Source organism: Phyllostomus hastatus, unplaced genomic scaffold (assembly GCF_019186645.2).
Source record: "Phyllostomus hastatus isolate PE091 unplaced genomic scaffold, TTU_PhHast_1.1 phas_contig_40, whole genome shotgun sequence".
Lineage (NCBI taxonomy): Eukaryota > Metazoa > Chordata > Mammalia > Chiroptera > Phyllostomidae > Phyllostomus > Phyllostomus hastatus.
In genome coordinates this window covers 89,051,565-89,068,860 of record NW_025333872.1, presented here as the reverse complement: position 1 = coordinate 89,068,860, position 17,296 = coordinate 89,051,565, and the positions used below count along the sequence as shown (strand labels likewise).

Sequence of the window (17,296 nt, the reverse complement as noted above, 5' to 3'; positions counted from 1 at the left end):
TACCAGAATTTCAAAAGCAAAATAGGGTATCAATGACTCCTTGTCAAAAAATAAGTCAAAGAAAAAATGAAAGTCAAGGGCTATCAACACCAGTGGCAAAACCACCTAAAGTAAACGCAGATTCTACTGCAGACAATGGGTGTCCTTCTGCAAATGGACAACACATTTCTCCTCACTCTGTTCATACTGGTTCGACGGCTGTCAATATTTGTGATACTGACACCCATGCAATGCAGCTGGAGGGGCTTCCTGTGCCTGCGAGAGCTGCGTGGAGGTGGCTCTTGCCTCACGGGGCCACACTTGCTGGGACTGACCACGGCAGCTGAGAAAGGCAGAGGAAACCAGGCTACTGGCAGGTACCGGTAACCAGACTGCTGGCAGGTACCAGTAACCAGACTGCTGGCAGGCAGCAGGTGGTAGTAGTGACCCAGTGTGGGAGGAGTTGGAAATGGGGTTACGGAGGAAGATGCCCACTAGGGTTTAAACGCAGGCACAGCAGCCATGCTGGGTGTAACCACGTGGTTCGGGAGCAGAGAGAGGACAGTCTTGACCACACGGCTTGGAAAGCAGGAAAGCAGCAACCACCGTGCGGGCTCTCAGCCACATGGTTTGAGAGATGCAGGGGGACTCCCACTGGCCCGCTGTGAGGAAGTGCCATGCGGGTTTGGATCAAGAGCGGGAGTCTAGCCAAGCTACGGACTTCTATTTCTTCTCCTGAGATACGGTCCCCTCACTGGCCTGGTCTGGCAAGGGGAGGCAGGACTGCGTGTGTGTGTTTGTGGGTGTTCAAAAGGGACTTTGAGATTTAATGGCAGAATTCCACCATTATTCTAAACCTGTATGACTTTTTGAATAAATAGTTCCTTTCTTTTTTCCCAAACTCTGGCATTGAGAGCCACAGTTCTTTTTTTTTTTTTTTAAGGGCTGTTGAGCGCCCACGGGTTTCGAACCACCCTCATGAGCAAGAGTGGTTATTCAGTGACCGAAGTAACTGCTGAGTGAAAGCCAGCCCTGAGAACCACAGTTCTTATTGGCTGCGGGCAAAAGAACCCTAGAGTAACAAGAACCCAAGGAGGGTTTCTGTAACAAGATGACACTTGAGAAAGCTGTCACTTCCCTAGGGAGGGGACCAGTATATCACCAGCACCAGGAGAGAAAGGTTCCTATGGGGGGTTTTCTCAGCTGCCACTGAAGAATGTTAGCCTATAAAGGGACACTGAGGATCAGCTCATCCTGTTCCTTATTTATTAGCAACTAGGCAACTGTGACCCAGATAAGCCAAAGGAATGGCCCGAGGGCAAACAGCCTGTCAGGACAGAGCACCACCAGAACCAGTGCTCAGACAATCTGTACTAGATGCCCCTGCTGCTGCCCGGAAGAAACAACCCACGTCGCCACGTCAGTCCACCGTGTCAGTCCGTGTCCTCAACAGAAACGCGCAGTAAGGGACAATTAATTAGATCAAGAGCGCTTGTGCCAGAGCAAGGGGGCGGAAAATGAACGCTTCCCTCTACAAGTTCAGCGGCAGGACACGGCTTGACCTGGTCCAACCACAACTAACAGACGCTGACAGGTGCGTTCGGTCTAAAGAGGGAAGCACCCCCCCTGCCCCCGGGTTGCAGGGCCCAGGGTTGCAGGGCGCTGCCGCACTCACCTCGTCCTCACCGCTCTCCGGAGGAAGGCAAATGTGAGTGATGTTCAGGCCAGCCTGAAAAGAGAACGTGGGGTTATTCTGTCGCTGCGGGAGACTGCGTCACAAAACAAAACAAAAAAAAAAAAAGAATTTTTGGAAAGCAACAATCCTCACCTCCTCGGCCAAGTTCTGGTTCACTTCCTGCATGAAGTTATCATCACCGGCCTTGGGAGAGGGGAGGAAGAAGAAGCAGAATGTGACACGAGAAACATCTCGCAAAGGCACAAAACGAAACGGACTGATTTCGCGATTACAGGTGATCCAATTACAGAGATGACCAGGAAAGTGTCCAGAAAGAAATTTTATCGCTCAAAGGAGGACTAGTGGCTGGCAGTTATCAGCCTATCAGTTTCTCAGGCTTCCCCATTATGTCACTTTCTTTTAAGTAAGAGTCCCCCTAAGGCACACACAGCCGCATAGCCAGCATCCTCTCTACAGGAGGGCCCCGAAGACGGGGCGTAGGTGACTTGCCAGTCCGTCGGCAGGTGGAGAGCAGAGTTGCAGGAAAGCCAGGCTCCAGCCCACTTTACTTTCTACCCTTCCCGCTGGCCCACTTCTGTAGCAGATGTGGAGACAGACCCTAGGGAATGCAAGGGACATAAGCAAAGCTCTACAGCGTCGGAAATCACAGCGAGGATGGAACCGGACACTGCTATTCTGACATATTTTGTGTTTGCCAAAAACAACAGCAGAAGTCTGACTGTTTGCCGGGTTTGTTTACGGGCTTGGCTCACCTCCCTGCTTCCCTGCACCTGTCACCACATGGGTGTGCCCGAGAGGATGGCAAACGGTGCCAAGTGCAGTTGGACACGAAGGGGCCTCGCGCCAGAGAGGCACTGGGAATGCAGAAGCACTTCTGAGCCATGACGGCTTCTGGCCCTGTGAACTTGTGGCAGGCTTTCAGACACTTGGGAGTAAGGTTGCCCAACACCTCTTAAAGGTGAGATCACATGGTATCTGTCTTTCACCTACTGGCTGAATGAACAAAATAAACTAACAAACAAAACAGAGCCACAGGCAGGGAAACATGGAGCGGACTGACAGTGACCAGAGAGGGGCGCAATAATAATGGTGGAAAGAAGGGGGAGGGACTAGACAAAGAACAGGTATGAATGACCCCCGGACAACAGGGTGGGAACTGACTGTGGGAGCAGGGGTGGGCTGGGCAGAGGGGGTAAAACTGTAATAGAATAACAACACGAAAAGATGGGGAAAAAAAAGATTGCCCAATACTGTGCCTCAGCAACCACGGGGAGAACTCTTCCTCTGTCACTTCGAATCCCGTGGTAAGCACTACTGAGTGGACCACGATACACCCTGTGTCATGGAACCTATGCGACTGCCTGCCTGCCTCCTGACCTCCGAGAGCCACCCACGCCAAAGGCAAAAAGGCAAAGACGAAGACGAAGACGCGGAAGGAGGACACGCTCAGGCAGAGCAGAGCCCCACCTGGGGCCCAGGGGAAGCGAGAGGCCCAAGAAGGGGAACGGACAGCAGTTTCCGCTGAGCCCTTTTGTCCTTCCATTCAGCCCAAACGCCATGTCTGCAACGAGACACGCAGCTGGCCTCTCGTACACAATTACCTTCTAAACTGAAAGGCGTCCTGACCTTGCAGGACAGAGCCATGGGCTCGGCTTACCTGAATAATAGCAAGAACCGGCTTAAAGGCGGGGTTCTTTTCTTGTAATAAATGCAGAACTTCTTTAGAATTCTGAATGACTTCTCTACGTGGAGAAAGAAAAACAACACACCGCGTCAGTGGTAGTGACCAGACAGGACGGACACCTACCCTCAGTGTCCGTTACTGTGAGCGACAGTAACTGGACCATGTGAGGCTGTGCTTCAAGGGTGAGGCGTGTGGAGGGGAAGGGCGGGAGAGCAATGAAACCTCGAAATGCTACCAATGCCCGACAATCTAATTTTAAAAATAGCCAGAGGTAAGCAAACTAGACCTTAACAGTAATTTTCTAGGGCTGAATTTTTTGCTTGTATTTTCCAAGTTTACTGTAACGACAAGTTTGGGTTTCTTTCTGGAATAATCCCCTTCCTCCACCACAGTCCCTTCACCCTCCAGGACAAGATTTTGGGGTCCCGGAGGAGAGCGGATGTTGGTGGAGGGCGGGTAGTGAAGGCAGGGTGGAGGTGGGGGGTTGCTATGGGAGACGTGGTAGGTCAGGACAAGTCCCAGGTCCCAGAGTTTAAAGAAGGAATGGGAAGGGAGCAGGGGGAAGGGAACGGAAAGACACCGCTACAGAAACACTGGAGATGTATCAGAATGTGACACTCTCTTGGGTCTCTTAGGGAGAGAGCGCCTCATTCCTCTGGGCCCTGCACAGTGCATATGGGCCTCCTGGGAGTCCCAGAGGGGGCCACCTGCAACTTAGCGCCACTGGGGTGCCAGCCCCGAGCTGGGCAGAACTTGATAAGGTGGTGCAAGTCTTTTTCTGCAGCCTTCTGGCATGAGCAACTTCAGAGGCCGACTTGACAACCATCCCTTCGGAACGTGTCTCATTTGCACAAGTAGCTGGCTGCTCCACCCCCACCCCCCACAATAACACACAAAAGGCTCAGCCAAGGCAGTGCCCACGCTTAGGTGGTTAACCATCTTGGAATGTTGTTTTCTGTCTCTGACAAGGTCTTGCACACACATAACGACTCTCAAAAAGCAAGGTGACGCTCTAGCCAAACATCTTGAGAAATAAACCGCCAAGGGCAGAGAGACATGAGTCAGCTCCTCCACGTTTTCGGAGAGGAAGCTGACGTGCGTAACTGGAAGGGACTGCCCTTGAGTAGGTAGACCAGGAGACAGAGACGCTCAGAAAACGTTTCAGAGCTTCGAAACTCAACTAGGATGAGCCTTTCTCTGTCACGTTGGCCAGAAGCAACAGAATAGGTAGGCATGAGACTAGGTAACCTGCGAAGATTTTGTTTTTAAACACTTGGGATGAAGCAACCTAATTCCCACGGAAATAACTGTTATCGTGTGGAATAAACAAGACCGCATGTGACCATCTACAAATCGCCTTAGAAATGAGCACTCAAGCATCCTGTCCATCGGGCGTGACTGAGGGCCACGTGCTGTGCTGTGTCCCTGCCTCCGTGACTGCTAAGCTGGGCCGAGTTGGGTGCTTACTCCTGTTTAGCTCTAGAAGGCACCGTTAGGTTGGCAGCCATCTGTAACGTGGGGTAGCTGGGCACAAGTTGCCAGAATAATGGCCGCATTCCTCCGCCTCCCTTGCAGCTACCCGTGGCCACGCCAAAGAGCCTGAGAGGCAGTCGCTGATAAATGTTGTTAAAAGCTACCAATGTAAGTACATCCCTGAATGCTGAGCCTATTTATTACTAATATTCTATAGTTCAACCTCTTCAAAGGCAAAAGAGGTACCTGTGAGGAAATGTAGTCAAGATTTCCCCAACAGCCTCTTCCAAAACAGCCATCCGTATTCCAAGATGGAGTGCAGGTTGGGAGCACCATGGAGCATGTACTAAACCACTGCCCCCTGGCAAGGAGTGGATACATTTTACACAACAGTAGCAGCAGCAATGATAAAGCTGCTAATGATGGCTACATTACTGGGTACTTCCTATGAATACTTGCATACATTTTCTTATTTTTTTTAACAACATAATTCTGAGGTTGAGCTCCACAGGAGTACCCAGCCAGAGAGCACTTTCCCAGTCTTGCCCACGCTCTGTTGGGGGTCATGGGACTGACCTCTGGCCCACGGGTGAGCACTGGCCGGAAGGAGAGGAGGACAGTGCAGCCGAGAGAAAGGTGCACCAGCAACCCGTTCCCTCTGGCCTTCTCTTGCTGGGCGGGAGACCCAGAGCAGTGAGGAGGTATCACAGGATCCCCCTGCCCTCAGTGGACTGCTTCCCTCTGGATGGGCAAGTCCCGTTATTTTGGGGTATTTGGTGAAAGCTGCAAAGCCTGTTTCCTGCTTTATGCAAGGCTCTGATCTGGGAGCTTTCATTTCAGTTACTATGTTACAACGGATTCAAGACAGAGAATGGAAGACAGGCCATTGTTTTATAAACCACCAAGAAAGAAAACACATTGCTGATTAAATCACGATACAATCTTTTCTTAACATAGTGTTCATTCTGTAAGTTTTAAAAGCACTTTTTTATACTTATTTAGACAGATTTTTTTTTTGGTCGTAAACCACTCATATACGACATGAAAATAAAAACATACCAAAAAAAACTGGTTGAACTACTGTATCCCTAAAACTTCTTCACATGCCGAATCGACTCTTCTGAGTGACTCTTTTTGATTCAGAACCCTTGATGTCATCCCCCAACCCCCGGTGGCCCCCACATAATAACACGTCCTGTGCTGTCGAGGGTGTTGGTGATACATGTCTTTGAAGACAACGTCATTTTCGTCCCTGGCGCCACCACTAAGTTCCCGATACCCAGTCTGAAGGCGGTGGTGCTGGAGCTTTCCCGGTTGCACCAGATGTCAACGGAAAGTTGTCAGGCAAGGACCAGAGGTCACATGATCTCCTAACACGGCCCTCCCATGACGCGTTGATGGAAACACTGGGGATCATGTGCCAGTTCCCGGGCCAATGACAGGTCACTATGCTTTGGAGGGAGCTTATTCTTCGCAATTTTCTGATAACTCGTCTATGAAATAAATCAGGAACTAACATGCCTTGGCTCCTGGACGTCTATTCCCGGGGACGTCTAAGACAGGCCCACCTCCCCGTTTCCTCCGAGTCCTGGGAGAAAGCTCTTGGAGAAAAGTTTCGTTAGATGCTGCATTTAAGTCGAAAAGGTACAACGATGTGCAAAGCTATGGACAGGTTCCCACAGGGACAGGGAGTGACAAATACGCTATGACTGACCCCTGGCCAACAACGATTTAAAAACACGGTCAATTGAAAGATAAATACCGGTTTGGAGATGTCAAAAATGTGCTTCATAGAGTCCCTGGAGTACAGTGATATCCACAACAGCCTTATAAAGCAAAACGGTGTCAATTTTGTACAGGAAGAAGGTCAAACAGCTTGCCCCAACTGTCACAGCTACTACGTGGCGAAGTCATGTTGTGGAGCAAGGCACCTGTCTCCTAACCACAGTCCCGTGAAGCAGTCATTCATTGCACGACACTTTCTTCTTCAACTTTAGAAGGGGAGCTGGCCGGCTAAGAATGGCTTCTACATTTGAAATGGTTTTTAGGACTTCTGGCCAAGATGGAGGTGTAGGTAGACACACCGTGCCTCCTCAAACAACCAAAAGAAGGGCAACAACAAATATAAAAACAAGAAACAACCAGATCTTCCAAAAAATCTAACTGTATGGAAGTCTGACGACCAAGGAGTTAAAGAAGAAACACTCATCCAGACTGGTAGGACAGGTGGAGAGGGGCAGCTGGGTGGACAGGACTCGTGGCAAGGTGGCAGCTGGAGGACCTGGGATGGGCAAGGTGGTGGCTGGTGGATGGAAGGTCCCACATTCACATGCAGATAAACCGGGGGGAACAACTGGGGAGCTAGACAGACCACGCAACCCAGGGTTCCAGTGTGGGAGATAAAACCTCAAAACCTCTGACTGAAAACACCTGTGGGGGTTGAGGCAGCGGGAGAAACTTCCAGCCTCACAGGACAGTTTGTTGGAGAGACCCACAGGGTCCTAAAATGTACACAAGCCCACCCACATGGGAATCAGCACCAGAAGGGCCCAATTTGCTAGTGGGAAGTGGGGGAGGGGACTGGAAGCCAGCAGAGAGTGGAGCAAGCAGCACTGTTTCCTCCTGGACCCCTCTCTCATATACGGCGTCACAACGCAGGGACTTGGGTTGCTCCGCCCTGGTGAACACCTAAGGCTCTGCCCCTCACTATGCAACAGGCTAGCTGAGACCAAAAAAAATATGGCCCAAATGAAAGAACAGATCAAAATTCCATAAAAAATACAACTAAGCAACTAAGAGATGGCCAACCTATCAGATGCGGAGTTCAAAACACTGGTAATAGGATGCTCACAGAAATGGTCGAGTATTGTCACAAAATAGAGGAAAAAGTGAAGGTTATACAAAGCGAAATAAAGAAAAACGTACAGGAAACCAACAGTGATGGGAAGGAAACTGGAACTCAAATCAATGATTTGGAGCAGAAGGAAGAAAGAAACATTCAATCAGAACAGAATGAAGAAACAAGAATTCAAAAAAAAAAATGAGGAGAGGCCTAGGAGCCTCCAGGACATCTTTAAATGTTCCAACATCTGAATCAGAGGGGTGCCAGAAGGAGAAGAGGAAGAGAAAGAAATGAAAAACTTATTTGAAAACATAATAAAGGAGAACTTCCCCAGTCTGGCAAAGGAACTAGACTTTCAGGAAGTCCAGGAAGCTCAGAGAGTCCCAAAGAAGTTGAACCTAAGAAGGAACACACCAAGGCACATCATAATTAATTACCCAAGATTAAAGATAAGGAGAGAATCTTAAAAACAGCAAGAGAAAAGGAGAGAGTTACCTACAAAGGAGTTCCCATTAGACTATTGGCTGATTTCTCAAAAGAAATCTTACAGGCAAGAAGGGGATAGAAAGAATTCCAAGTCATTCATGAAAGACAAAGACCTACATCCAAGATTACTCTATCCAGCAAAGTTATATTTAGAATGGAAGGACAGATAAAGTGCTTCCCAGATAAGGTCAAGTTAAAGGAGTTCATCATCATCAAGCCCTTATTATATGAAATGTTAAAGGGACTTATCTAAGAAAAGAAGATAAAAAATATGAACAGTAAAATTACAAGAAACTCACAGCTATTAACAACCGAACCTGAAACAAAACCAAAAACAAACTCAGCAAACAACTAGAACAGGAACAGAACCACAGAAATGGAGATCACATGGAGGCTTAGCAACAGGGGAGTGGAAGGGGGGGAGAGGGGGAAAAGGTACAGAGAACCAGTAGCATAAATTGTAGGTAGAAAATAAACAGGGGGAGCTTAAGAATAGTATAGGAAATGTAGAAGCCAAAGAACTTATACGTACGACCCATGGACATGAACTAAAGGGGGGGAAATGTGGGTGGGAGGGGGTGTGCAGGGTGGAGGGGAATAAAGGGGGGGAATAGGACAACTGTAATAGCATAATCAATAAAATATATTTTAAACATATCAAAATAAATAATAATTTTGGGGGACATGCGAATATTATGTAAAATTCAAATATTAGTATCCACAAGTACAATTTTAAATTTGACCAATAAAACGTGGCAAAGATATGTACTTTTCTCATAAAAACATACCTACATAACATCTACTTTCCTCCTGGACTGCAAATTCTAAAACATTTGCTATCTAAGTTTGCCAAACCCTAGTTCAGAATGCTGTAAAAATAAGTAAAAATAAGAACCAACATCTGCTGAGGCCTTAGTTCGTGACAATTCCTGGACTGTGCGTTTTGCTGTCTGCTCTCTTTTGTAATGCACGTCTTCCAACTGGAGGGAGGGATGCGAGGCGAGCCCGTGCGGTGCAGCAGGATCCTCACCCACGCCCCCTACTGGTCGTTCTGAGTCTGTCATGGCTTTCAATGAAAGGAAGCATGAATAAAGCCCACGAAGGACCCCAAGTTTAGAGTCATTCACCCACCAGCCATGCCATGAGTGCCTCCCTTATACCAGGCACTGTCCAGGAGGAAGGACCTAGCAGCAAGTGGAAGGCAGCAGACAAGGCCCCTAACCCCACAGAGCTTTCATACAATAAATGTCTTCAGACCCTCACCCGCTAACCTCTATACTGGTTAAAATCCAATGGCCGGAAAAGGCCTGAAGTAACCACAACATTCAGAAAGGTGACCAGGTAAATTAAGCAAAGGGCTCTTGAGAGCTGACCTTCTCATTGCAATGAGCCCTGGAAACAGGGGGTGGGGGGTGGAGAGTGGCGAGGCAGCTGGCAGTGACTGTGAGAATGAAGGATAATGGTAACTTGGCTGGATGGAGGAGTCTTTCCTGAAGCAAAGGGAAGAGAGGATGGGCATGGATGGAGGCGGAACAGCTGGCCCAGGCACGCGGATCCCCAGAATCCCAGTCTGGGAGGCAGGTCCGGGCTTTCCCGCCACCTCCCGGTAGGTCTGAGCGCTTTTCACTCTGCCACTTGGGTGCCCGACCTGTGGCCCCGCGGAACGCGCGTGGTTCAGGATGGCTGTGAATGCGGCCCAACATAAAACCGCAAATTTACTTAAAACATTGAGATTTGTGTGTGTGTGTGTGTGTGTGTGTGTGTGTGTGTGGTTACGTGTCCCAGTGTATTTAATGTGTGGCCCAGAGACGCCAGAAGGCTGGGCACCGCTGCCCAGGTCACACACTTCTCCGGAAAGGGCCCAACAGGGCTCCTCCTTCTTCCCCAGAGGGGCCCGGGGACCCCGATGACTGGCGGGCGGAGGGGCGTGTGCTCGGGGCGGCTGGCGCTCAGGGCACCCCTGGCGGGGTCCGGGGAAGACTCGGCCCCGGGCTCCCGCAGTTCGCTCCTGCACAGGGAGAGAACTTCTGAAACAACAGCTGCGCAGGGACCTCCCTGCCCACAGTGCCGAGTTGCCGGGAACGCGTCAGCGCCGGCTTCTCCGGCCTCATCCCGCTTAGTAGGTCGGGTGCGCTGGGCTCCACGTGAACTCGCCACCAGAAAGATGATGTAACTCCAAAACCCGCTCGCTCAGTCGCAGGAAGTGGCGGCGTTTCGGGAGAGGGCAAACTTCACCCCACAGTGAGCCGCCGGCAGCCAGCCCGGACCTGGGGCCCTGGCGCGGGCGGGCAACGGATCTGGGCCGGGCCTCCTCTCCCGAGCCCGGGGGCCCGCCGCGGCCCCGATCCCGATTCGCAGGCGGGAGCCCCTCCTCCGCCGCCGCCGCGCCGCCCTTTCCTGCCCCGGCCGCGCCGCGCGAGGCGGCCTCAGACCCGGCGGCCGCGGCGCACGTGCAGTCGGAGCTGCGCGATGCCCGCCAGGGATGCCTGCGCGCCCCTCCCCGCCCGCGCCCGGGATAAGTTGGCAGCAAGCACTCGCGGCTCGGCGTCCTGCAAACACCCCCCCACGCCGCGAGATCCCCGGGTCCCCGCGGAGATCTGAGCGCTCCCGCCGCCGCCGCTGGGGATGTGGACGGCGGCCAGCGCCAGACACTCACCTGACGATCGAGTTCCGCGCCGGGGGCTCCCGGCCGCCCGGGCCGTGGCTGGTGCCGGCCTGGGCGTTCTGCTGGCGCCGCTGCCGCCGCTGCCCGAGCAGGCCCTCTACCCCGCCATACCGGTCGCCACCGTGGCTGCTGGCGCGACCGGGCGCTCGGAGGCGGCGCGGCGGGCCGGCGGGCTGCAGCGGGCAGCGGAGCTGGCGCAGGAAGCGCGGCAGGAGCGCGCTCATGGCGCGGGAGGTGCGGAAGGAGGTGGCGAGCCGGCGGGAGCGAGAGGCGGCAGCTGCGCCCGCCACGCGGAGATGCGCGGGCAGAGCTCGGAGGCGTGGCGGCGGCAAGATCCTCCCGGGGGCGGTAGGGCGGGGGCCAGGCTGGCGCGTCGCGTCCGGCCGGTAACCAGTCGGTGACAGCCAGGACCTCCGTGTTCCTCCACCGGCGAGCAGGAGCCCCTAGGGGGCACTGCACGTAGATGCTGCGAGGCTGGGAGGGCGGGCGCCTGCTGCCGGTTAGAGGTATCAGGCTGCTGTTAGGGTTTCTGGCACTGTCATTGGGGCTCAGGCCCCGCTTCTGCCTGGGATGCTGATGCCACCCTGCCTTCAGGCGGCAGTTTGCTTCCTGGAAGGGCACTTGGTTAGGCTTGGAGACCAGGGCTTGGGTTTATCAGGCCTGAAATGCCCTAACAGTAGAGTGTGGGGCCTTGGAATTCAAATGCTGACTTTGTAAGCTTTAGGCGAATTACTTAACCTCTGTCAGCCTCAAAGAGATGCTTTGTTCATAATCTTATTAGTATCACAATGTGCAAGTAAAGTGGGAAGAAAACTAGTTCAAATGTCAAACACTGGTTTTCCATCGGCTACTGTCAGCCCTGTACTAGGTGCTGGAGATACACCTTTATTTAATTCTAAAAAATGTAGTGAGTTGAGTTTTGTCCTGGTTTTCAGTCTTGGGAAACAGGGCCAGAGGGGTCACTTGTTTTTTTTTCTGGCAGAGCTGGGAGTTTACCTGACTTCAACAAACATGTTTTTAATCTTAGGTCTTTTTCTGTATTTTTCATTGTGGGATGATTGGCACGTCTGACACGCAGCGACTTTTGGGTATAGGAACAGCTAACATCTCCACCCTGTGAGGTAGGTGTTAACACGGTTCCCCACAGAAGGAGGCAGAGTCACAGAAGTAATCCTTGGGGAAGTCGTAAAACACGCTGGAGGCTTATTCATCTCATTATGAGTCATCTCACAAACATTCATAAGACACTGCTGAATAAGGGCCACTGGCTGCAAGGGTGAAGATTGCCCTGTCCGCAGGGTTATGTGGGAAATCTTTGTATCGTCCTCTTAATTTTGCTGAACCTAAAATATCCTCCCCAAATAGTCTTTTTATTTTATTTTATGTTTTTTTTAGAGAGGGAAGGGAGGGCGATAGAGAGAGAAAAACATCAATGTGCAGTTGCTGGGGGTCATGGCCTGCAACCCAGGGATGTATCCTGACTGGGAATTGAACCTGCGACACTTTGGTTCGCAGCCCGTGCTCAATCCACTGAGCTACGCCAGCCAGGGCATTATTTTATGTTTTTTAATATCCAGTTCCTGCTCTCAGGAAATTCCAGTAGTAGCTCTACCATGGTAGTGACAATTGGCCGCTCCCCCTGACCCATGCTGACAGTAGTGATGTTTGAAGAGACTGTGGAGACCTGTGCTGTGTGATCCCTTTGTGCGAAGTGTCCAGAACAGACAAGTCTGCAGAGACTGAAAGTCCTTAGTGGCTGCTCACAGCTGGGGGTGGGGGGATGGGGGAATTGGGAGGTCATAGCTCATGGGTACAGGGTTACTTTCAGAGGTGATAAAAATATTCTAAAATTAATTGTGATGATAGCTGCAGAGCACATTTGTGAATTTTCAAAAAGTCATTGCATTGTACACTTTAAATGGGTGAATTGTACTCTATGTGCACTCCATGATTGAGATAACATTTGGACATATGTCAAAGAAAGTTTTCAGTATAAGGAATATATAACTGATATACATACTGGGTCTGGCAGAGGTAATCCCTGCTTGGGTGTCGTCACTAGGGTAATAACATGGGTGTAATGATTTATAGTTTTAATTCGAACATTTCACCTAAAATGTCATGTGGTGTGCTTGAGTGTGATATTGTTATGTTACAGAATTACATGCTTATGATTTTGTCATAAATGAGTTTGTAATAAACAAGGGATGTTATTTGTGCCAGACCCTGTGTATATCTGGGGGAGAGAGAGAGGGATGGAGAATGTATATATTATAATATATATAACATATAATAAATAAATATATTTATATAAATTTTATAATATAAAATTTAGAATTTATTATTAAAATTTAAAATTTATAATTATAATAATTATAATTATAATTTATAATTATATTATATATTATAATATATTATAATATTGATAGAATATATAATATAGTCTTAGAATATATATTATAATATATTATATATTATTATATATAATATATAATATATATTTATTATATACAGGGAGGATATATATATATATATAAAATCTCCTGATATATAGAGAGAATTTGCTCCATAGCAGGCTCTGTGCTAGGCATGTAGTTAAGGAATAACTTGAAGGAGACAGGCACAGTCCAGGTCACACAGAGTTCACAGTAGGGCACACAGGCATATTAATGACAGTTACGATGAGTGTGATGGTCCCGAGTGTGCAAGAGCACTGGGAAGAGGCCCCTTCCTGGACCTGAGAGTCAAACAAGCCTCCTGGAGGAGATTCTCTTGAAGGCAGTACACAGGCAAGGCTGATCCGGGGGTCAGGCTGAGGGGAGGACGGCTGCTGGAAGTGAGTGTTCTGAGTAGAAGGGACTGCATGAGCAGAAGCCTGGTGTGCAGGAGACGGCCGGCTCCGCCTCTGAACTTGAGGTGCTGGATGGTAGGAGAAGGAAGAGCCTCCCCTTAAGACATGGAGTATGTGAGCATGGAGCCTGGGGGTGGCCCAGAGCTCACAGGGAGGGGGTGTGGGACGATGAGTGGTGGCGAGAAGCTGGTTCAGGGAAAAGAGAGCTGCATGGGGACGGGAACAGGAAAAGGGGGTCAGAGGGGCCTACGTCCGGGCATGGGGCCCAGGATAACAGGGGTATGAAACATGGAGACAGACGTGGTCCAAAGGCCAAAGAGACAGACCCAGCAAGTGTCAGGGAGGTTAGGAGTATAGCGAGTGTACTTGGACTTTTCACGGGTTGCACTTCCATGGGCGTTCTAGTGCTGGACGGACAAGGACAATGGTCTTGCAGGATGGGCTGCCTGAGGCTTGGATGCCTTGCTTGGACTTAGAGAGGAGCTCTGCATTTAATGCGGTTTTCCTGAAGCTCCCGGGGAGTGGCTCGGCCTTGGGCTCTGTGTTCAGGGTGGAAAGCAAGGACCCAGAAGGCACCCACCGGCCTGATCTCTAGGAGTGCGGGTAACACACACCCACGCTGGTCTGCAAAACCCACATCATCACCACCCAGCTCCGCAGGGGGGGCCAGAGGTGGAGACAGTTGGCACACGTTAGTTTAACCACACTGACAATAACCTTAGAATAAATTAGTAGATGTATAATTACTGAGCCAAAGATTATGAATTTCAATGTAATTGAGCCATGTTACTAAGTTCATTTCTGCAAACTGTATACTTATGACTTATATTCTCATTTAATTGGTAGAAACCATCTTCTCCATCCTTGACAATTTGGGGTAATAATTTAAAAAAAAATTTGAATGCCATGGAATTACATGATTGTTCTGCGGCAACTCTCTGTGGGTCTCCTGCATTTTGCATTTCTTCCTGTCTCGTATTAGTTTTGTTCCAGCTGTTGTTGCAAAGACATTTGTATAGCAAACTGACTTAGAAGATAGTGTCTCCCTCTGGGGCAGAGGGCACACTTATTTGCTAACCATCTGCCCTTTAACTAGGAGTAAAGGTAATGTATTTCCCCAGGTGCAAAGATCAGGCAGGTATGGCAGTAGCCCTGAACTGGGGATTCCTAAATTTTGAATTCTTCAGCTGTGAAACAAAGCAAATCCTGCGTGTGTGTGGTATGCCCTGGGCTGCTCTCCATGCCCCTACCCCCACCCCAGCGCCTGGAGGAGCAAGGAGAAGCAACGCAAATGTGAAGCTCATGCTCCTTGCTGTGCTGGGAGTGATAACGTCCTTTGTCTCTGACCTAGGAACCTCATGTCTTCTGCCAGCATCCATGACATGGAGGAGGCTCACTGGTTAGCTTGGAGTACAGTCCAGGACACTGCAGTTCTTAGCGGTAACTTTGGAGCTATCAGGGCTATGCAGGTTTTCTTCTGGACGACAGGGGCTGTGCAGGCGACAGGAGCAGCTCCTATGGGGGCACAGGTAGATTCGGGAGGGATTTGGAGAGAACTTGCTTCTGCTTGTGTTTGGTGACTGTTTTGCTGGTTAGGAGGAGGATGGAGGTGAGCGAGTCTGGAAGTGGGGAAGGCAGTGGCGAGACAACCAGTGAGGAAGCGGTGGTCATCGGCCACGAAAGGAAGTGCACGCTACAGAAGGAGGCTCAGAGAACCAAAGGGGCCCTGGACCGGGTAAAAGGACAGCCCTAGTGGAGATGTTCCAGAGTAAATATCCTCCCCGTACGCAGGAGGCAAGTCTAGGCTAGACATGGTGTTTTAGGAGACAGAGTACACGTGTTAGTTTAAGCCTTGGGTGGGTTGGTATTGGAGAACAGAGGGGATCCTGAGGCTTGGAGAGGCCAGGCAGTTGATACAAACTAGCGAAGTGGACCAGGTGTGAAGTTTCCCCCAAGAAGCAGTAGGTTCTGCAGACCTGCTATGACATATGTTTCCTTTACATTGAGGAGAGCCTTTACTTGCTGTCTACAACATTTCCATTCAAGTGCTTCAAGGTAGCTCTAAATGTGCCGACAGAGTGTATAATGGAGAGCAAAGGGAGTCTGGATTTTCACTTTGAGATTCTCTCCTCAGACCTCACAGAGTCGCCTCGCTGCGAGACACCTCTTGGTGTCCCACGCTCTAAATGACTTGTAAAGAAAGAAAAATGTCAGATGAAATGTGAGAATGCTTACGTCTTTATACTTTTTTTTAACAAAAAAAAATACTGCAAAAGCATGCCTAAGAAAGCCCCAGGCCTTATCCCTAGGACAAAGTTAAAGGTAAGGACATGTAGACATGCGTAAGTTAGCAAAAAATGCTGAGGCCGTTTCCTTTCTTGTAATCTGGCTTGGCCGACAGAGCGGAGTGTGGTCAGCACCGTCTGGACGGAGGCAGTGACGTGACAGGGGCTGGCTGCGAGGGCGCGTGACGCAGTGTTAATGTTTGCTTCTCAAAACAGAAATTGTAAACGTTTTTGCGAAAGAAAACTCAAGACAAATGTTACTAAATATTCATGTTTAACAGCTATATTTATAGCTCACTTTCCTTCTGTTGTTTTTTAAAGATTTTTTTTTCCTTCACCTTTGGATTATAGTTTATGTGTAGAATTTACGCAGGACATGGTTTTCTCCTACTGTCATCTTCGTCTCTAAATTGCATTCTTATGACTATTTTTTTTAAGCCCCCATCTCCTGGCTGGCGTAGCTCAGTGGATTGAGCGCGGGCTGCAAATCAAAGTGTTGCAGGTTCGATTCCCAGTCAGGGCACATGCCTGGGTTGCAGGACACGGCCCCCAGCAACCGCACACTGATGTTTCTCTCTTTCTCCTTCCCTTCCCTCTCTAAAAATAAATAAATAAAATCTTAAAAAAAAGAGGTCTTCCTTAATCCCCTTTAAAAAAACACACAAAAAAGCCCCCATCTACTGTCAACGTTAAGGTGGAAGGGGAAGATTCGGTGAGTCTGATGGGTCCTCGGTGTGATGTCGGGGACTCTTCACTCAAACAGGCTCCGAAGAAACATGGACAGCTGTTTTCCTCTGCACGAGGAAGGCAGGCAACATACGTTTTCATTCCACGGGAGTAGGTTGTTACTTATATTTGGAAATAGCACTGCTTTAGGAACTGTCTATAATTATCAATTTACACCCACATGCTTTTGTTCTCTACAATGTTTTTGTGTATCAGAAATATTCAGAACGTGAAATTACATGGAAAAAACCCTTAATTTTTGTCCCAAGATTGTATAATTTTTGAATTCAATGATGAATTAGGTTTAAAGGATGTCTTGTTACTACAAAACTAAAAAGAAAAAAATGAAAGATAACTGAGTGACACATATAACTTAGCCCCTGTGAAGAAAACAAATACCACCCAGGACATTAAATTCAGTATTTCAAAAGTACAAAAATCCAAAGGTACAGAGAACGGTCAGTCATGGAAATGTGGTGAATCACCACTACCCGGAGCCACGCCCTGCACAGACCATACGGCAAAACAAAATGTTTTAACTAAATGTGGTTTGGAGAAAGGTGGACCTCTCTAGAGGAAACACATTAATTCACACTGAAAGTAACTTGG

General features: G+C 49.3%; 1 protein-coding gene across 1 annotated transcript in view; it reads right to left on the bottom strand.

The window, feature by feature from the left end:
• Positions 1 to 11,228, bottom strand: part of MTHFD1L (methylenetetrahydrofolate dehydrogenase (NADP+ dependent) 1 like) — a 167,097-nt gene extending 155,869 nt beyond the window's left edge. The window contains exons 1-4 of the mRNA XM_045844075.1: positions 10,817 to 11,228; positions 3,333 to 3,417; positions 1,808 to 1,858; positions 1,655 to 1,708 (exon numbers count right to left, since the gene is read on the bottom strand). Of these exons, the coding sequence (XP_045700031.1) occupies positions 1,655 to 1,708; positions 1,808 to 1,858; positions 3,333 to 3,417; positions 10,817 to 11,049 (423 nt within the window). The 5' untranslated portion in view covers positions 11,050 to 11,228. The remainder of the gene's footprint in view (positions 1 to 1,654; positions 1,709 to 1,807; positions 1,859 to 3,332; positions 3,418 to 10,816) is intronic.
• Between the last annotated feature and the right edge of the window lie 6,068 nt (positions 11,229 to 17,296).